The following is a 21708-nucleotide window of genomic DNA, read 5'->3' as shown; positions in this document are numbered from 1 at the left end:
TTCAATGGGGAGCGGTATATAAATATTCTAAATAAATAAATAATAAAATAAATAAACCCTGCGTTCACGGGGAACCTCTTCTCGCTACCGTACAGTAGCAATCAATCAAATCACTTTGGGTACAGAGCGAGCTTTTTGCTCCCCTTTAAAAAAAGAAGAAGTGCTCTTTACCACAAGTCTGTAAGGCAGGCTGGTGCTGCTGCTGCTGACCCCACATCACAGCGAGATGATGTGTCACCTACTCCCAGGCATTTGGACACATGATGAGTCATTTACGGCAGTTGCTTTATCCGGGATCTAACTGCAATCGGTTAGGGGTTTCCCTCCACTTTGAAAACGTTTTGAAACCTGTAAATGCAGTGTGTCCTGGGCCCCAACAGTTGTCAAAACTGTTATAAAGCGCTTTAAAGCAGTAGTGTAGATCCCCCCCCCAGAGCGCTTTGGCTATCGGATGGTACAGAAATTAAATGCGCCGAGAATGCGGTGGCGGAGATTTGAACTGGTGACTTCACAGCTCACGTGTTGAGCCGTTCCGATACACCTGCTGTCAAAGCATTCATAAACAAGAAGTCACCCATTATCTTCAGTCTTGTGATACAATACCTGGACTTGAACTGGTTGTTCCGTACATGCAACTACTCCTCAGAAGTAAACTTCCCTCTATTTGGCAAGAAACTAATTATTTCTTTGAGTAAGAGCTCCACCGCCGCCCCGTCTTCCCAAACCTCTAGGTATAGGAAGTTCTCTGTTGCCTAAGATTTCGGGGGAATTTGTTACTCTCCATATTGGCTCACGAGGACCTATGAGCTGTGGAGCGTCAAGAGGAAGAAGGCCCCAGCAGCACCGGCAGCCTCTCAGAGATGGAGCCGAGAAATTCACTTGATGGGTAAACTTGACTAAGCCTGGACTCATTGGGTGTGGCTGAATCTGCCACTCTCAAAGATGGGCCGAAGGGGATAGGAGCACAAACATTTCTTGGCACACGGCATCTATAAAAAGACGTGCCTGACGATTGGAGAGGCTCCCTTTTTGCGTGTCTCCACCAGCAAAGGTGCAACAGAGATGGCGATAGAATTTGAGACGTTTGTGAGTACGGAAATAATCATTTACATTTTCATTGGGCCTTCTTGGGTCGAGGGGGGGGTGCAGGGAGGAAGAGAAGAAGCTGAATATCGCTCCCTTTTGCTCAGCCTTGGCTACATCAGCAGGACTGGCAGGCAGGGGCGGTGCTACCATAGAGTTACTCAGGCGGGCGCCTAGAGTGCCAAGCTAAGAGGGGTGCCGGGCACAGCACAGCACTCATGTGTGTTGGCTGTGAGCCGGCCCGGCCCGAGGATTCAGCTGGGCCTGGGCGGGCGAGATGGCACCCCGCGCCCGCCCAGCCAAAGCGAAGCCAGGGACGCTGGGGTGGGGGTGGGGCAGCTCCACGTTTGGACTTCTGGAACGCACCTGGAAGAGAGAGAGAGAGAGAGAATGTATGGGTGAATGGGGTGCAGGGGGTCTTTGAGTGAATGGATGTGTTCATGCGTGTGTTTGTTTGGAGTGAGTGGTGCTGAGTGTGTGTGTGCGCGCGTGCATGTGAGTTGGGGGGGACGATTTGGAGGTGATATTCCTATTAAATAATGCATTTTAGACCCATAGACGTTCCTTTCCAATTTGTTTGCTATAATTGGCATGACGTATTTCTTGCACTTTAGAATAAATTTAGCAGTTTCAAGTTGTGTGCTTCTTATTTTTTTTCAGGAAACATTTATTTATTTATTTATTACATTTCTATACCGCCCAATAGCTGGAGCTCTCTGGGCGGTTCACAAAAATTAAAAACATTCAAAGTATAAAACAACAGTATAAAACCATACTATAAAATACAATGTAAAAGCTCAGCCAGATAAAAACACCAGCAATGCATAATTACACATTTAAAACACCAAGTTAAAATTTATTTATAGACTGTTAAAATGCTGGGAGAATAAAAAGGTCTTCACCTGGCGTCTAAAAGCCGGGTGGCTCTTTCGCCGGCAGCAGGAGACCGGCGGGGAGGTGGGCAGCAGCGGCGGCAAGGACGCTCTAGGCACCAACGGTGTCACTCACTCGGAGCCGTTCCTCCTCACATCTGACAGGAGCCCTGGGAACTTTTCGCCCTGTCCCTGCGAGGGGCAATGCGGGGCCGCCTCTTCTGGCCAGGATCTACACAGTGAGTTTTGGGGCGCACTGGAGGCGCACGCAAGCGCCTTCATGACGCTGTGTAGATCCACCCCTGGAGCCAGCTCCAGCCAACAGTTCTTGCCGTCAACTTTTCCTGGCCTGGGAGCAATCCTTATAACCCGTCTACACCAAGGCTGATCCCAGTCATTGTTTGAAAACACGCGTGCGCTTTTCTCCTTCCCTCTTTTAATATTTCATTCATTCATTGAAGTAAAAATATCATAGAATAGCAGAGTTGGAAGGGACCTATAAGACCATCGAGTCCAACCCCTGCTCAATGCAGGAATCCACCTTAAGGCATCCCTGACAGATGGGTTGTCCAGCTGCCTCTTGAAGGCCTCTAGTGTGGGAGAGCCCACCACCTCCCTAGGTAACTGGTTCCATTGTCGTACTGCTCTAACAGTCAGGACGTTTTTCCTGATGTCCAGCCGGAATCTGGCTTCCTGTAAGTGGTATACAGGCAGCTGGTATCCCCACCTGTCATGCGGGAGGTCCCAGGTTCAGTTTCCTGGTGGAAGGTTAGTGGTAAAGTATAGCTCAGGGGCAAGGCACTGGCTTTGCATGCAGAAGGCCCCAGGTTCAATCCTGAAGCTGACATCTCTAAATTTGAGGTAACAAGACTGGTAAAAAACCCCAGGTGAGCAGCTGCCGCCACCAGTCAGTATTGGCTAAGATGGACCCACAGTCCAATTTGCTACAAGGCGGCTTCATATGCAGAAGTGACCCACAAGCAGGCATGTTTGAGAAATTGATTTTGGTTCATTTTTAATCAGGAGTTTACCCTGTTCACACCCTTTGGAACAAGCCTGGACTTGGATGCAACCTATGGTCGCAGTCTATACACTTTTGAGCTTGCAATGAGCTTTGCAGAACCCCCCCCCCCCCATTAGACAGCATGTGTACATTTTAAATTTAGTACATTTCAAAAATGCACATGATGGATGTGTACATTTTGGAGGGGGGGAACCATGCACAGAAATTCGCAGACTTTCATGTGAAAAGAGTTGGAACGAACCTGGAGATGGAATCATAGTAGTGTTGGAAGGGTCCTATAAGGACATCGAGTCCAACCCCCTGCTCAGTGCAGGAATCCACCCTAAAGCATCCCTGACAGATGTCCATCCAGCTGTCTCTTGAAGGCCTCTAGTGTGGGAGTGCCCACAACCTCCCTAGGTCACTGGTTCCATTGTTGTACTGCTCTAATAGTCAGGACGTTTTTCCTGATGTCCAGCCAGAATCTGTCTTCCTGTAACTTGAGCCCTTAGTGTCCTGCACTCTGGGAGGACCGAGAAAAGATCCTGGCCCTCTCTGTGTGACAACTTTTCAAGTATTTGAAGATGGGAAATTTGGCACACCTGACTTGCACATCCCTTGCCACATAGAAAATTTGGAGACGGAAGTATTAGATTAACCACCCACTTGCCTCTGTGTGTAAACGGCCCGAGTCAATGTGGGGTTTCCCTTCCAATATCAAGCCGACCTGCCACAATTTGGGAATCCCCTCCCTGTGCTCTCTTTCTCAGCACTTCTTTTACAAACAGATCGCCTGTGGTACAACAAGAAACCAGTTCTGAAACCGGTCTGTTGCTGCTCCCTGCAGTGAATCTCAGGACTGGTATTTTCAGCGAGCGCATGAAGGCCATCTCCGGCTGCCTTCTTGAATGACACTTCCCAAGATCCCTTAGGTACCAGGCCAAGTGGTGTTTAGTGTAAATCCAATGCAATGAACAGTAACATCGCATTGCTGCTGCACATATTGTATATAAACACCACTCTGCATTTTAATTATATATTGCACTCCCAACACCAACCTTATAATAACCCCAACTGCCTCCAGATGTGCTGGAGTGTTCCTTGACATCCATGTATCAAGGAACAAGTTGACTTAAGAGGTCACAAAGTGGGAATTTTCAAAGCGGTGCTGTGGATACAATAGCATTAGATTCCTATTCTGTCAGGAAACTCAGTGGGACCATCTTGGGCCGTACACAATCTCTTGGCTGCTCTTACCTCACCAGGTCACTGTGGCTAACGTTATAAGATGAGCAGCAGTTTCAATCTCTTCTCTAAAGCGGCCTTCTTTAGGTGAATGCCCTCCAGATGAGTTGCCGATGCTGGCTGGGGGATTATCTGGTTGTAGCCCAACAAATCTGGTGGGTTCTTTTTGGGAAAGGGTGCTCTAAAATTCCAGCTCAATTTATAAGAACTTTTGAGCTGTGGGGTGTGAGGAGCGAAGTTCTTTCCTATCCTCAAGAGGACTAGACACCTATGCAGCCAGAACTGATACCCGCTCCCTCATTTTTCTCCCTTGCAGAAGATGCCGTACAACCGGGCTATCCCACTGGGCCTTGAACCGGAGTCATGGGTGACACTGGAAGGTGTCATTCCACAGCAAAGCAAAGGGTAACTCAACACCAGTCCTATCTGCATGGGAACCAATTCAACGGGCAGTGCTGGTTATGCAAGTGGAGGGAATTATTATTATTTCGCAGGGCTTAATTTAAGGCAAGTCTCAACCCTGCAGCCCTGTCCCACCTCATGCCAGCACTCAGTACTGGGACTTGTGGAATACCATAGAAAGAGATAGTTCTGGGCATGCACAGAGAGCCTTTCCCTCCTCGTTGAGGAATTACAGCCAACCTTCACATAACTGGCAGGAGAGTAGGCTTCAAGGTGGCCCCAATCCCACCTTTCTTTCTAGTGATCAAGTAGCATGAGGTAAATTAGGCCAAGAGGTGGGACTAGGCCACCAGGTCTTGGCAAATTGAACCCTCCAGGTATTTTGGTCTACAACTCTATCATCTCTAACCATTGGCTACGGTGGTGGGTGATGGGAGTTGTAGGCCAAAACATCCCTGGACCAGGCCAAGGTGCATAAAGTTGAAACTTGAACAAGCATTACCATAATCACCACCACATTTTGTTTTGGCTAGCCTGGCTCCTAGGCCTTTAACACAAGCCAACCTGACCCACCAAATTTAGCAAATGATGCTTCCCCCTCCCTAGAAGAAAAGAGCCAATGTGGTGTAGTGGTTAGAGTGTTGGATTGGGACTGAGGAGACTTGGGTTCTAGTCCCCACTCAGCCATGATGGTCACTGGGTAACGTTGAGCCAGTCACTGACTTTCGGCCTAATCTACCTCACGGGGTTGTCATGAAAATTAAAAGGGAGAGGTCTATGTAAGCCACCTTGGGTTCCTTGCAGGAGGAAAAAGGGTGGGATATAAGTGTAGTAATAAATAAGAGTGCAATGCTGGCTGGGGAATGCTGGGAGTTGTAGGACTTTTTTAATTCTGAGGATTGCACCTAGTAAGTTAGCAAGAAAGGCCGGGTAAGCAAACCAATCCCCATAGGTGAAGAAATGGGAGGAAAGGCTGTGAAAAAGCAACCCGGCAATTGGGATCTCTCATCTCCTCCTTCAGGTTCCAAGTGGACTTCACGTACGGCCAGTTCCTCGGAACTAGCATCCCCCTGCGGTTCAAACTCAGCTTTGAGGGACCCCCATTTCACTCCGCCGTGGCGATCCTCAACAGTTTCACAGACAGACAGTGGGGGGAAGCGAACAAGGTGGCCACCCACTTCCGGCAAGGCCAGAGGTTCAAGATCCAATTCGTCGTCACCAGTAAAGGCTACAAGGTTGTATAGCAATTGGTTGTTGTGGTCAGGGAAGGGGGTCAAGAAGCCCTCCCCCCCATACCAAGCATCGGGGTGTGGTGAGGGAGAGGAGAAGTCTCTTTGGGTATCGCGCAAAGGTCCACTTATGGGCAGGGGAAGTTAAAGCACTCAGGGCTTTTAGCAGAGCTGGGGGTAGGGGGAAGGTAATGAAGTTTGGACATAATAGAACAGAGGTGCTGAACCTGTTGCAGTCGGAGGGCTGAATTCCATCTAGGAGGTCTCGGGGGCTGCAGGCCAGGAGTGGGTGGGGCTGAAGGTAAGGGGCGGGGCTAAAATATTACTTAAAGCTCTTAGTGCCAGTAACTAAGCCGTAGAAGTGGCATTTCAACCTTGTACAATGGCGGGTGGTGGGGTGGGAACTGTGCAAAAGCCAGGAAAACACCCGGTGACTGGCAGCCAGGGGAAAGCGAGGGAGGCCAGGGAAGGGGACTTCGACCGTCTAGGGAGCCCAGGAGGGCCAGAGGTTCAACACAACTGCAATACAATTTCATCAAATTGCGAACGTGGAGAAAACGGTGTTCTCCCACCTCCACAATTGTGGAACGTACGTTCCCAAGGTCACCCTGACTAGCTAAACTTATGTATTTGCACAAGGTGTGAATAACCTGCAGAACTCACGGCTTCTGCCTTTAATGACTTTGACCGACATGTTTATGGAGAGGTCCATCAATGGATGTGAGCCATGTTCTGCTAAATGGAGCCTCCCTTGGCTGGAGGCCATCTAGCTTTAATGACCGGGTGCTGGAGGCAAAGGCACTTGGCTTGTTTGGAAGGACTAGTTGGAAGCATAGAGATAAACTAGGTGAATCCTAGATCAAGGTCCTTCAAGGTCACTCCTGTTCCTTTAACAAGAGCCTGCCTGAGTCACAGATTTCAGGGGTCTTTAGAAGATATATGAGAGCCAGGGCCAGTGCTACCATAGAGGCCACTCAGGCGGCCACCTAGAGCACCAAGCTAAGGGGCGCCGGGCACAGCGCAGAACTCGCGCGTGTTGGCTGTGAGCTGGGCCGGGCCGAGGATTCAGCTGGACCTAAGCAGGTGAGATGGCACCCCACGCCCGCCCAGACGAAGTGAAGCCAGGGACACTGGGGTGGGAGTGGGGCGGCTCCATGTTCGGACTTCCGGAACGCATCCGGAAGAGAGAGAGAGAATGTGTGGGTGAATGGGGTGCATGGAGTCTTTGAGTGAGTGCGTTTGTTTGTTTGGAGTGAGTGATGCTGAGTGTGTGTGTGCGTGTGTGTGTGTGTGTAAGTTGTGGGGGATGATTTGGAGGTGATATTCCTATTAAATAATGCATTTTAGACCCATAGACGTTCCTTTCCAATTTGTTTGCTATAATTGGCATGACGTATTTTTTGCACTTTAAAATAAATGTAGCAGTTTCAAGTTTTGTGCTTATTTTTTCCAGGAAACATGTTCTTAAAAATCAAAGTTGCCATTTTTGGGGTGTGTGTGCGAAAGTAGCTCACCTTGCCTAGGGCGCAAAATAGTCTGGCACCGGCCCTGATGAGAGCCACCTGCCCAAAATATGTGGCATTCTTGAGCCTGACTGCGTCGAAGACTCATCATTTATCACGCAGCCTTTTTCTTTGCCAGGTACTGGAGAACGATACGTTTCTTTGCGAGTTCAGCCACCGCCTCTCGCCAAAGAGGATCCGCTTCCTGGAGATGGACGGGGACATCAAACTCGAGAAAGTGATCCTTAGCTGGGAGTTCCGCATCAGCGAAAATAGGAACCGCTGCCCGACATTTGGCGAAGGCTGGCGAGGGTGTGAGCAAGCGTGAATTCGGGGCACAGAGGGCTCCTTGGGAACAAGGCACCTAACGCTCAGCGCAAGAGGAAAGAGAAACGTCGTGTTGAGGACGACGCAAAACGAGCAATGCTTCCTTTCTGCTACAGATAATTTATTCTCCCCTACCGGATCCCCAAAATATGAAATGGAAAAATATAGAGAAGGGAAGCGGGGTGTGTGTGTGTGTGTGTGTGTGTCTAACTGCAAGGACTACAAAGCCAAGGAAATGGGGCACTCAAGAAAGCCTTCTGCCATGATGTGGAAGTTTTGTGAAGGCTCTGGGTTGTCCCTGTGACAAGGGAGGTGAAACAGCAGCTTGGAGGTGGTAGCTTGAGAGCCATCCAGCACTCACGTAATAAATTTGTCTTTGAGAGGCCAGACTGTGTGCATATTTTACCGACTAAGCATAGCTTTTTGTTGTTTATTCGTTCAGTCGTCTCCGACCCCTCGTGACTTCATGGACCAGCCCACGCCACAGCTTTCTGTCGGCCGTTGCCACCCCTAGCTCCCCCAAGGTCAAGTCTGTCACCTCCAGAATATCATCCCTCCATCTTGCCCTTGGTCGGCCCCTCTTCCTTTTGCCTTCCACTTTCCCTAGCATCAGCCTCTTCTCCAGGGTATCCTGTCTTCTCATTATGTGGCCAAAGTACTTCCGTTTTGCCTTTAGTATCATTCCCTCAAGTGAGCAGTCTGGCTTGATTTCCTGGAGTATGGACTGGTTGGATCTTCTTGCAGTCCAAGGCACTCTCAGAATTTTCCTCCAACACCCCAGTTCAAAAGCATCTATCTTCCTTCGCTCAGCCTTCCTTATGGTCCAGCTCTCGCAGCCATAGGTTACTACAGGGAATACTATTGCTTTAACTATGCGGACCTTTGTTGTCAGTGTGGTGTCTCTGCTCTTAACTATTTTATCGAGATTTGTCATTGCTCTCCTCCCACGAAGTAAACGTCTTCTGATTTCCTGGCTGCAGTCAGCATCTGCAGTAATCTTTGCGCTCAGAAATACAAAGTCTGTCACTGCCTCCACGTTTTCTCCCTCTATTTGCCAGTTATCAATCAAGCTGGTTGCCATAATCTTGGGTTTTTTTGAGGTTTAACTGCAACCCAGCTTTGATATTTAAAGGCAGCAAATTCTTTATTGCTGCCTTTATTTTACACGTCAGGAACGGGTGCCATTTGAATTGTGTGCCCCAGATACTTCCGGTCACCCATCAGCAATTTCAGACTCTGAATTCCAACTGTCCAAAACCAACCCTTCGCATAACAATATAACTGTCCAGCTGTACTCATAGTGTCTGTAGCTTTGGTCGCCATTTTTATGGAGAACCCTTGCCATATGTTTACATTTTTCTTCATTTCATTTTCTTTCTCTGCCCAGGAGGGAGGAAGAAAAACCTACGAGTCAGAGATGAACAAGGTGATGGTTGCAATTTGTTTGTGGGGAATAGTAATAAACGGAGTTTTCTGACGTCGTAGGCTGCTGACCATGTACAACCGTCTACTGTACGCATTTCAGCAAAATTAAAAAAAAGATTGTCTTGGAGAGAAAGTGTCTAAGAGTTTGTAATGTTAGTTGAGGGGAAAGAATACTTTTCCTGCTCCGCACATGTGATGCAATCCTGCTGAATATTTGTTTCAACAACCAAAGTCTTAATGCCTTCAAAGTGAGATTAAAACAGGATTTATCTCCCAAGTCCTTCCACTGGTTTATGGGTGTGACTAAGGCATGTGATTAATGTGCAAAAGATCCACGCTGCTTGATCAGCAAAAACAAAACAAAACTCAAAACACTTCCCAACCTTGCCCATAAATCAACCAGGGAGAGATTTTTTAAATTTATTTTTTAGGAGGTAGCACAGACTCTCTTCATCTAAGTCAGTGGTTCCCAAACTTTTTCAGGTCACCGCCCCCTTGGTTCCACAAACTCATGCCCAGTGCCCCCTACCCTACACTATTAAAATCTTAATTCAGGATAGCGGTTTTCAATGACCCACTAAGGAAGATAATAACGATAAAATTCAAAACAGTAACAATTAATTGAATATTTATTCGAAATCCGAAGCACTTGCAGCAGGCTTGCCAAGAGAGGGAGGGAAGAGAGCGAACGCCTCTGTTTTGAAGCCGGCGTGGCAGGGCACACCAAGCAGGGTATGTCTCTTCATTAGCGTTTTGGTGCTTTTGAAACATTTCAATTCACCGTTAAAAGGACTCTTCTTAAACGGTATTAATACATATGTGGATTCTTCCCCTATATGGCTTGGGACCAAACTACCTTCTCCCATAAAAATGTCCCTGGGTTTTAAGACCTTCTGGAGAGGCGCTTCTCAGAAAAGACCACCTCGAGCGCCCCCCTGCCACCCCTTTGCCTCTTAACGCCCCCCTGACGCCCCCTTGCCTCTTAACGCCCCCCTATGCAATCCCACCGCCCCCAAGGGGGCAGTACCGCCCCACTTTGGGAACCACTGATCTAAGTCATTACTAGTGTGAGAAGTTCCCTTCTGTCATTTATTGTTTTTAAATGGATTTAATGCTGTTTTCATTAAAACACACACACACAAAAAAAAAACACCACCACATGCAGACAGAGTTAACTATTAAGGTAACTAGCGCAAGAGAGTTCCAACGTTAATATATGGGATTTGTGGCCTGCAGAACAATTTATATTCTCCCACCGTCCTGCCACAGGATTATATTCCGACACCACGGAGAACAGCAGGAAAACTAAGGGAAACTAAGCCTACACAGCACAGCGGGCATTTGCTACTCACTCATTCACTCGCCTGGAATGAACAGCCATTCTGCCCCTGCACACAATTACGTCTTCAGCCCTTCTAAGTCTCGGAGACCAAGCCCCACATCTTGATTTTATGGAGAAGTTGCCATGGGGCTACCCTGGCACACTCTTTCAACACTTCAAAAGCCGGGGCAATAGCCACACAATGCCTCTTTCCAGTGCACAGGGAGCATTCCTGGAAACTAGCACTACCCCACTTCTCTCCCCCTCCCCTCAAGATGGGAAATGGCAGGGCCTACGCAGACGCGACACAGGAGACCACGGATCAGACCTGCAAACTTTTGGGGGGCCAGAGGGAGACGCAGAACTTTCAAAGGTGTTCCCGCATTCAAGAATCCCACATATCTCAACTTCAAAGGATCTTTGGGAGCTGGCCTAGCCTGGAGAGGCCCGTGTCTGAATTTTCAGAGGACCGCTGCAGGGTACACGGCCATGAGCTACACAGATTGATGTTCCTATTCGGGATAAGGACAGATAAAAGGAAGCTTTTATTCACACAGCGCAGCTAGTTCAACTGCGGAATCCGTTGCAAGAGGTAGCAATGGCCACCCACCTAGACTAAGGTTGCCATGTTCTGAATCCACAAAACCGGGACATTTTTTTGGGGGGGGGGGTGTAGGGTTTTTTTTTAAAAAAAAAACTGAGCAATATGTAAAGGTCTAGGGCAGCCTTCCTCAACCTGGGGCGCTTCAGATGTGTTGGACTGCATCAGTCCAACACATCTGGAGCGCCCCAGGTTGAGGAAGGCTGGTCTAGGGGAAGAAAGAAAGCTATCTAAGCTAAAGGCTTTAGATAGACTTAAGGTTTATCATAGGATCGTCCAGGGTCATCCCTGCCTGTTCCCGGGATCTCCCGTGTGTCATTTAGATGCGCAGGGATGACCCCAGGACGATCCCGGGATAAACCTTAGGTCTAGCTAAGGCCTTAGTTATCTAACACTGCAATCCTATGTGTGTCTACTCAGAAACAAATCCTATTAGTTAAATAGGGCTTATTCCCAAGTAAGTATGCATAGGATTGCAGCCTAAAGTACTTAAGCACCTGCTAATAAATAATAGGCAAAGCACAGTTTAAGTAAAGAAAAAGAAAAAAAATGACTAAATTACATTTCTCCAACTAGTTCTCAAAAGCTAGAGGAGACTTCAATATGGAGGCTTACACTCCACTGAGCAGGCTCAAGGCACCATTTCGAAGGTTGGAATTTCTCCGGCCGGCTGGAACAGGCATCCGGGATTCTTGACTGACTGGCCGGGACCTTTTGGAAACGCTTGGAAACCGGGACATTCCTGGTTTTCCGGGACGTATGGCAACCCTAAGTCCTGGATGGCTGTAAAAGGGGACGGGGCCAATTAATGGAGCAGAAGGCGATCTATGGCTAATGTACGCACATACAGTTATGCATATACCAGTTGCTGTGGAAGATGAGCCGGAGGGTGCAGGGGTGCTCATGTCCTGATTGTGGGCTTCCCAAATGCATCTGGTTGGCCACTGCAGGAACAAGACACTGGACTAGTTAGGCCTTTGGTTAGGGTTAGGGGAGACAAGATAGCACTCTTCAAAGACTTAAAAGGTTGTCCCACAGAGGAGGGCCAGGATCTCTTCTCGATCCTCCCAGAGTGCAGGACACGGAATAAGGGGCTCAAGTGACAGGAAGCCAGATTCCGGATGGACAGCAGGAAAAACTTCCTGACTGTTAGAGCAGTGCGACGGTGGAATCAATTCCCTAGGGAGGTTGTGGGCTCTCCCACACGAGAGGCCTTCAAGAGACAGCTGGACAACCATCTGTTGGGGATGCTTTAGGGTGGATTCCTGCATTGAGCAGGGGGCTGGACTAGATGGCCTTGTAGGACCCTTCCAATTCTGCTATTCTATGATTCTATGATCCAATGAGGCTGTTCTTAAAGGGATAACACAAGCGGTAAAGAGGGACGTGCTGGAGAAAAACGACATCAGATAAATCATCCTTAAAAATATTACACTTTATTGTCTTGTTCCCAAGAGGGAGGGGAGGGGATAGAGGGAGGGAGGGAGAGCTTCCCCAGAAAGCTTCGAAGTTTTAGAGTAGACCGGGTGATGAACAGAGGCGGACAGGAGCGGGCTTCTCCCTAAGGGCTGAAGTATCTGTCCTTCACGGGCAGGCATTCAGTAGCAAACGCAATAAAATAAGCTAAACCGTCTCCGACGACAAAAAAAAAAAAGGGAGAGAGAGAGAAAGAAAACCGAAACGAAAAAGATGGGATGACCAAAAAACAGGTATGGGAATGTTACAGTTTCCAGTGCTACAGTCAGCCGTAATTTTTAAGTACATGATGAAAGGAAAAAAGACAAACAAAAACGCACACCACGGATCGGCAATATAGGATGCTAGATGAATATATATATATATATTTAATAATAATAAATCTGGACGTTATTAAATTGCAACTGTTTGCTGTGTTTTTAATTTCTCTTTTTTTTTAAAAAAAAAAAAAGATCTTTGCATGGTTCTGTTTTGTTTAAATTTGGTCCTCACAAAACCCTGCACCATGATGAAATTACATATATATATATATATATATATATATATATATATATATGCGTGAAGCAATGGATTTAAAGGGTTGTTTGGAGTGAAGAGGAAGTGAGGAAGACTGAACGTGTGAGTTGCTCCTGCCTAAAGGGAAAAGGGAGCAGTTGAGCAGTTGAGCAGCTTTTGAGGCACCCGGAAAGAAATTCCACCTGCTTCAGACGTCACGTTTCTTGCTTGGGTTTCCTGAAGCCCTCCTTTCCAGACGCCGTCCAAGAGCCTCTCCCGCGGATCAACCCCACCGCCGTTTCATTTCTCTCCCCGCACCCCACGCACCGCACTTTGGTGTGTTTGTGGGGAGGGGGGAAGTGTGCAAAAGAGAAAACGGACAAACCCGCCTGCTTTGAGGAGGGACTGCCAGCTTTTAAGACTGATGCGCGACGGCCAGCTGGAAGAAATGAGAAAGTCTTCTACCTGCAGGCCGGCCTCTGCTTCTTTCGTGTATCGTGACCCCGTTCTGTGCTTTGCCTTTCAATTGTGTCAGTATTGCTCAGATAAATGTGTTTCCAAACTTTGCACGAGAAAAAGTCGGCCGGGGTGACTTGGGAAATGTGTGTGTGTGTGGGGGGGGGGAGTTGGTTTTTAAAGCCGGACACAGGTGTAGCGTGCAAAACAGGGGGAGAGTTATCCCTCTCTCTTTATACCGTTTTTGCCTCCCTTACAAGGGATCAGTGAAGAAGCAGCCAGCACTGAGCGGTCTGGGCATTGCTTCTGCCGGCGCGTTCTCACAGTCTGTGCAACTTGACAAGGCAAACGCTTCCTCCCCGGAACTACCTCTCCTCCGCCCCGCCCCCCCCCCATCCGAAATAACCCAGAATTGGAAACCGACCAACCCACCCGATGGGTGAAGGTCAAACTACGGAGGTCCAACAGAGAGAGAAAGTGGGCGACGCTTGTGGAAATAAAAGAGGTGGTGACTACATGAGCTATTCAGGACCGACAGGGCAGACGGAGTCAAAGAGCAACTCGTCTGCGTGGAAACTGAGCCTGGGCCAGCCTGCCTCCGAAGTCCAAAAGCGCCGCCGACTCAGGCATGTTTGCGTCAGTAAGGATGGAAGTGGGCAGGCAGGTGCTGGGTGGGAAAAGGAGGACTTCACTGGGGTGTGGGGGGGGGGTGGAGAAGAGAGGGAAAGGCTATTCTCAAACTGCCTAACACAGCTGGCTGGAAAGGAACGAGGTATCCAGGTTCTGCATTTAAAAAACAAAAAAGAGAGCAGAAAGTGGATCTCGGCAGTCCTCCGGATGTGGATTGCTTTGAGTGTCAACGCACCATTGATCCAAGTTGGGGTTTGGGCTGCCCAGACACAAATTAGAGAGAGAGAGAGAGAGAGACCGACCAAGCATGGGGGGGAAAGGGAACCAACTCCAAAGAACATACCAGCCAAGAGGAGAACCCCCCCCCCCCCTTTTACAATGGATAGGGCGAAAAAAAATAGAACAGGATCTCTACTTTAACAAAAATAGCCATCTGAACCTCGGCCGCCTGCACGTCTTCTGCACTCTTCCCTTTGCTGAAAAGCTCTAGAGCCCTGGTCGCCCCCCTCCCTGGCAAAGCGGTGAAAAGGTAGGGGGGGGGGGAAAGGGGCCACTGAGCCTCGCTCCCCCTCTGGTTAGTGTTTTAGGAAAGGGAAGAAGGGTGGCCGTTGCATAGGTAACAGTGTTCGTAGAATACGCATTTAAAAAGAAATTAGTTATATAGGCCAGCTCCCAGGGTCGCCCAGCGTGGAGGCAGCTTTCTGTCCTCAGAGAGAGAGAGAGAGAGAAAGGAAGAAAGGAAGAAAAGGACAATGTCCCCATTGCCGTGTGTGTGTGTGTGTGTGTGTGTGTGTGTGAGTGTGAGAATACAGCTTGGAGGGAAATTCGGACTGCTGCTCCCCCCTCCCTTCCGAAAGAAGCGCCAGCGCTTGCTGCTGCTGCTGTTGCCGCTGCCGCCGCCGTCATCTCTGCCTCACAGGTCGCTCTCGCCGTACAGTGCCGTGGAGAAGGACTTGTAGTCCAGGGCCCCGGGGATGGTGTCGGGCCCCTGGTAAGGTGCCATGCGGGCGATGCAGTACTCCGCTTGATCTGGGGGAAGCTCCCGCCGCAGTTCCTCTGCCGTGATGTAGTTCTGAAGGGGTGGGGGAAGAGAAGATGCCGCTGTCAGGTCGCCCGTGCCGGGTACTCAATGCTGCCGTTTCGGGCTCACGTTCCCAAGTGCCACCATGCACTCCTAAGAGGGTGACTCCGGACCGAGGGGGCCAAAGGAAGCCAGATTCCAACTTAAAGGAAGCCAGATTCCAGCTGGACATCAGGAAAAGCTTCCTGACTGTTAGAGCAGTACGACAATGGAATCAGTTGCCTGGTGAGGTTGTGGGCTCTCCCACACTAGAGGCCTTCAAGAGGCAGCTGGACAACCCTCTGTCAGGGATGCTTTAGGGTGGATTCCTGCATTGAGCAGGGGGTTGGACTCGATGGCCTTGTAGGCCCCTTCCAACTCTGCTATTCTATGATTCTATAAAGGGTCCCAAACCGACTTTGCAGCAAAATGCAAGGCTCCGAAACTCAGCTCTCACCGCAAAAGCGTTCCCTTTTGACGGCTGTTACCATTTTACTGTGAAATAATGCTAAATTCCACACTGCCTTGAAAAGCAAACTGAGGAGCAGAGAAGGGAAGTAGGGCCATTCCTCCAGCCCTGCTGAAAGACTTTTTTTTTTCCTTTCCCCTCCTCGTGGCTTTTTCCTTTCGTGTCATGTGTTTTTAGGTTGTAAACCTGGGAGCAGGGGCTTGTTTGTTTGACTATACGCCACTCTAGGAGCCTTTTTGGTTGAGAAGCAGGATAAAAATGCTTTGTATCAGTAAATATGTAGACGTTTAAATAATACAACTAAGTATGTGCTTTGCAGTTTAAGAGAATGATAAATCCCAGACCACTAAGGATTAGAAACTTGATTTTTAATATACAGGAAAGCTGTGATGCTCAGGTAACTGAATCCTAGGCCCAAAAGGGCATCCATGTGTTTTCTGTAGTCCTGCATACCCATCACCTGCCATGTCTAACCCTACTGCCCCTGTCTTGGAAAAAGATGTTTCAGGTAATCAATCAGAATCAGATTCGGAACTAGAAGACGCAGCGCCAGACACCAGCCAGCCTGTACCAGTGGGGGAGGAAGCTCTCACGGGCGATTAGAAGCTCTCACTCTCTTAGGAGTCAGCCCTCTCCAGAGCTTATCTCCTCAAGGCCAAATCCTACACACTCAGTGGGAAGTGAGCCTTCTTCCAGAGGTGAGCGTCCTGACAAGCTAGCTGATGCTAGGGTCCACCAGAAGTTCAAACGCACGGCGCGGAAGGAAGGTGTGAGAAAGTCCGTTCGATTATGCCAGAACCTGCCTCCGCACCAGGCTCTCTGAAGTTACAGGTGTTTGGGAAGTGGTTTCCTGTTCTCCTTGAGCGGACATTTGTCTTGCTTAGTTGGCATAGTTTTGCCTAGGGGTATGTTTCCTAGAGGTTAGACTCTCTTCAGGTAGAAGAGATGTTTGCTGCTCAACAAAAAGCTTTGTGGATTACTTAGCAAGCCTCGTCATTTGCCTCCCATCGAAAGCAGGAGTGTTCTGAGAAACACGACATGACCCTAAATCCTAGCCAGTACTAACGAAGGCCGCAGGACAGCAGAGAGATATCCGGGAGGGAGGGAACCCCTGGTGAGGACACACACATCCTCCTTACCTTGTCACCAGCCAGGACCTTGAAGGAGGCAATGACCTGGTCAGCCGTGTCTGTGTCCGTGGTCTCCCGGGACATGAAGTCAATGAAGGCTTGGAAAGTCACAACACCGCTGTTGTTGGGATCCACAAGGCTCATGATCCGGTTGAACTCTGCGTCTCCCTGACAAGGGCGGGGAGAAAAAGGCGTTCAACTCTCCCAGAAAAAAAGATTTATTGATGGATTGCATTTTTTATACCGCCCAATAGCTGGAGCTCTCTGGGCGGTTTACAAAAAGGATGACAGTTTAAGCCGTTTTGAAGACTTTGAGAGGTGTGCCTGGCTCAGGCAAACTCAGTGGCCACCCGTAGCATGGAAAAGGCGTTCGAAACACAACCCTTCTGTCGCACAACCACACCCTTCCATCGCTGTGCCAGAGTAGTTGCCTGAATGCAACCAGTGGGCCCATTCAGAAGACACCTTAAACTATGGCTTTCAGAAGACACCTTAAACCATGGTTTTATCCACGGTGAATAAGTGCATCTATCGCTTTTAAATTATACATTGTTTTAACTTGGATCATGGTTTAATTTGTTTTTAACTGTGTATATTTATTGTTTTATACTGTATGTTTTTATCCCTGAGAGCTTAGTGATATAGGGCGGGATATAAACGTTTTAAATAAATAAATAAATAAATAAGGCTTTTTTGCTTTAGTCACCATGTTTAAAGCCATGGTTTAAGGTGTCTTCTGAACATGGTCCAGCTTTCTGGCATAACCACCGTGGTTAAAGCCATGGTTTAAGGTGTCTTCTGAACGGGGCAATAGTGAATTCTGACAACCAGTTCTGGGAGTTTTGCAATATTAAGAAGCGAATCCGGTAAAATGACACAGCATGTCTGAATTTACTGCATCCAGATGAAGGGGTGACTGCCTAGGCCTCAAACCTCTCTTCACCCCACTGAGCCTTCTAGCGAGGGTTTACATTGCTCTACTCGGGAAGGGCCACAGGCCAGCAGCCGAGACACGACTGCTTTGTGTGTAGAAGGGACCAGGTTCAATCCCAGGCATCTCCAGTTAAGAAGAGGTTATCAGGCATCAATCAGGTAAAGAGAAAGACTCCTCTCTGCCCAAGCTCCTGAAGAGGGCGGGCTTACTGATCGATATTTATGAATTGCTTCCATGAGAAGGAAATGTCTTCATGATATGCAAACTCCAAAACATGAAACCGGAGTCAAATTCTGTATAAAGTTGAGTAGAGACAGTAGCACAACAGCAGCGAAACAAACAAAAAAACAAAAAAAGAAGAGATTGCTGTTGTGGAGAAACTTCTTGGAACAAGTAAGTTTTCAACAGGTGCCCAAAACCCCGAAAGGGCCAGTCTAGTTTTTAGCGGTAGGGTAAAAACGCTATGATAATAAAGGCCCTTTTCTTAGCCATCATGGATCGGACCTCTGGTATCTCCTGATGAGTGCAGCAATGGAATGGTCAGGTAGGGTCAGGCAATCTCTTACGTATCCTTGCCCTAAATTTGTTTAGGCCTTTGATAACAATCAGCTAGACCAGTGGTTCCCAAAGTAGGCGGTATCACCCCCAAGGGATTGCATAGGGGGGCGTTAAGAGGCAAGGGGGCGGCAGGGGGGCACTCGAGGTGGTCTTTTCCGAGAAGTGCCTCTCCAGAAGTTTTTCCGAGAAGTGCCTCTCCCATAAAAATGTCCCTTAAAACCCAGGGACATTTTTATGGGAGAAGGTAGTTTGGTCCCAAGTCATATAGGGGAAGGATCCACACATATATTAATACCATTTAAGAAGAGTCCTTTTAACGGTGAATTGAAATGTTTCAAAAGCAGCAAAATGCTAATGAAGAGACATACCCTGCTTGGTGTGCCCCGCCACGCCGGCTGCAAAACAGAGGCGTTCGCTCTCTTTTCCCTCCCTCCCTTGGCAAGTGCTTCCTATTTAAAGGGGCCAATTGAGCTACAAAATGACATTGAGCTGAAGCCAAAGTTTAAGAAATCGTACCAGGAGTTTTGGTTACAGAAGGAAATTTCTGATTGCTATCCTGCACTATGGAAAGTGGTTCAGAAGCTCCTGGTTGCATTTCCAACATCATATTTGGTGGAATGTGGTTTTAGTGTGGTCTGCCGACTTCTCTCCAAGCAAAGAAATCGACTCTAGATTACTAAACGTGGTGATTTAAGACTCATGTTAAGTGACTTTAAATCAGACATTGGGAAACTAGTATTACTTCATCAAGCCCGTCCATCACATGAAGAATTTACAGAATAGTGAGGTACTCTACCCTAGTTACTAAATGTGATATCTAATAATCTTGCTAAATGACTATCAGTCTTTGAAAAGATGATATCACTGGATCAAGATCATCAATTACGTTTAATTGAATAAACTGAAAAAATGTAATTGGATTTTGAATAAATATTCAATTAATTGTTACTGTTTTGAATTTTAGTGAGTTGTTGAAAACCGCTATTCTGAATAATGATTTTTATAGTGTAGGATAGGCTGGGCATGAATTTGTGGAACCAAGGGTGTGGTTACCTGAAAAAGTTTGGGAACCACTGAGCTAGACAGATAAATATAAGGCAGCTTCCCCCCAAAGATTACAGATTAAAGGTGTATTCCTACACCTGGCCGTCTGAAGAATACTGGGAATTTTATGACTTTGTTTCCTGTCTAAGCATGCATAGGATTGCACCTTAAATTACCCATCCCCACTGAACCAAAGGGAACGTCCCTCCCAATTCCATGTGCTCTTCCTCTGCCTTTGATCTCTTTCAAAAGGCTCCTCTGCTGAAATCTGGGTAATCAGCACATGTATTTAACTTGAAACATTTAAAAGTGCAGATCTACTGAAAACAATAAGAAGGGGGTTGGCAGATGAGCAAAGAACCATCACCTTGTAGCCCCGAACATCCACCTTAATCTGCCCCCGCATCTTGCAAATAACTCCGAGGGCAATCTTGCTTCCCTTAACCACGTTAACGTAACATCTGATGCATACACACACACACACCAGGTCAGCTGCAGCAAAGGATAGACAGATGTAATGCTCAGATTATCGCCGTCACCCTCGGGGACAGCGCGAAGAAGAGAAGTTGCAAAAGCAGAAAGCGTACCAGGCTGTATCCCGTGGAGATAAGCAGGGCTCGGTAGTCATCCGTGTCCATGCTCCCCGTGCGCTTCTATTCCGAGAGGCCGACAGGAGAAGGGAGGAAGGAAGGAAGGTGGAAGAGGAGAAGGGTGCAGACGGACAAGGCATGCACAGATGAGAGGGAGGAAAGAGCGACAGCCCCATGGAGGGAGAAAAAGACGCAGAGAGACAAAGTCAGTCAAGGAAGAGCCATTGAGATGCCGTGTTACCAGAAGATGAGGGTGGGAGGGAGAGAGTCGGGCACAGGGATCGGATATAAAACATTAACAACAGGATGATTTGTTGGGGGGGGGGGATGAAGAGGGGAAGACAACGTGGCGAAGGAAGAGAGAAAGGAGACCAGGTTAATTGCGACATTGCTGGAAGGCCGCGCGGTGAGCGGGCATCGGGTACCTGTCTGTCATTTTCCACATCGTATCCCAAGCTGATGAGGCAGGCTTTGAACTCTTCGGGTCCCAGGGAGCCGCCGTGGTCCTGCCGCCGGGCCACGCGCAGGAAGGGGCGGAGGGTGCGTCATGCGCGTCGAGGGAAGGAGGGGGCGGTGGGAAAGCCCGTGTGGACACAACCAGGTGGGCCGGGCGGAGGGGAAAAGACACGCCGTTAGTTCAACGCCGGCTGGTTGGCGGAGATCAGAACCATCTTGAGTCTGCCAGTCCCAGAGCCGGGAGGAAGGAGACCGCTGGATTCCTTCCCCAAAGACCTGGCTGCAGCACCCAGGAGAAGGAAGGAGAGAAAACCCAGCAGCCCAGGCACCGGGGACTTCCCTTCCATCCCTGCTCGGGCCAAGAATTGGATCCTGCAGACACGTAGGAATTGGACATTACCGCTCCCCTGTTCTCAATGCAAAGGTCTCCCCAAGGGAAATACAAAAGGACATATCCACCTTTCTGTTTTAAAAGACACCTGGCTGGCTCACAGGTGGGCGGTCAGCCACTCCCCGAATGCCAGGGGTTATTGGTATGTGGGAAGAGGCCATCGCAGACTGCCTGCCAGACACAGGACGTCCACACTGCAACACTCTGCTTTTCAGCAGATCTCTGAAGACGTTCAGCTGCAAACCAGTTCCACATTTGGAACGGATTTGTGCGCTGGGACTGGGGAAGATTCATACGTAAACATTATGAACAGCAGGACCTGCCATCAGGCTGGACGGAAGGAGGGATTCCTCTCATTACACAGGCCCATGGAATCATGCCCTCAGCCAGTTTCCTTTGCAGGAAAAATTCTCACGCCTGCCTGGTCTGGGTGGCAGAAGGGGGGAAAGTTTTTGTGTGTGTGTGTGCTTTCACATTTTTGTCTGGAGTGAGAAGGGAAATTCCAGCCCTGCAGGGGTGGTCAGACGGCAAACGTCTAGATGTTTGGAACCAACTCCCAGAACCCCCTGCCAGGATGACCAGCAGTCAGGAATGCTGGGAGTTGAAGTCCCAAACACCCAGAGACCTACTTTCTGCCCGGCCCCTGGCTTCTTCGCGTGTGCATCTTGGTTGTGGAAAGGCTCCTTTAAAAAAAGAAACAACCCTAACGCTGTGATGGAGATCATACACACACCGGTTTTCGTGCCAAGTCTTCACTTGGAGAGGGAAAACCCTGGCGACACGGGTGGTGCCCGTTGTCAAAAGCGGGCAAGCCTACACGAAGATTGGCATGCAGTAGTCCTGCCTGAATGGCAAGGTTCTGATGAAAAACCAAGGGCAGGTAGAGTTGGTTTGCCACAGCCTCTTAAGCAAAGAGACTGCCTGCATCGCACGTTTGGGTGAGGAACTGCAGCCACAAGCTCTAGGAACAGGCTCTGGAAGAAGTTGAATGGTGGAAATATCACCACCA

General features: G+C 48.6%; 2 protein-coding genes across 3 annotated transcripts in view; one reads left to right on the top strand and one right to left on the bottom strand.

Moving 5' to 3' along the window:
- Positions 1 to 988: 988 nt before the first annotated feature.
- LOC134407806 (galectin-4-like) lies at positions 989 to 7664 on the top strand. The gene is made up of 4 exons (XM_063139754.1): positions 989 to 1086; positions 4520 to 4608; positions 5627 to 5840; positions 7476 to 7664. The coding sequence occupies exons 1-4, from the start codon at positions 1063 to 1065 to the stop codon at positions 7662 to 7664; spliced, it is 516 nt and encodes a 171-aa protein (XP_062995824.1). The 5' UTR covers positions 989 to 1062.
- A 4760-nt stretch (positions 7665 to 12424) lies between these two features.
- The window catches only part of ACTN4 (actinin alpha 4), a 105879-nt gene continuing 96595 nt past the window's right edge, over positions 12425 to 21708 (bottom strand). For both annotated transcript variants that reach the window (XM_063140514.1, XM_063140513.1), the window contains exons 19-21: positions 20278 to 20358; positions 16736 to 16894; positions 12425 to 15139 (exon numbers count right to left, since the gene is read on the bottom strand). In XM_063140514.1, the coding sequence (XP_062996584.1) occupies positions 14981 to 15139; positions 16736 to 16894; positions 20278 to 20358 (399 nt within the window). In that variant the 3' untranslated portion in view covers positions 12425 to 14980. The remainder of the gene's footprint in view (positions 15140 to 16735; positions 16895 to 20277; positions 20359 to 21708) is intronic.

Source organism: Elgaria multicarinata, chromosome 13 (genome assembly GCF_023053635.1).
Source record: "Elgaria multicarinata webbii isolate HBS135686 ecotype San Diego chromosome 13, rElgMul1.1.pri, whole genome shotgun sequence".
NCBI classification, from domain to species: Eukaryota; Metazoa; Chordata; class Lepidosauria; order Squamata; family Anguidae; genus Elgaria; species Elgaria multicarinata.
This window is presented reverse-complemented; position numbering and strand designations above follow the sequence as displayed.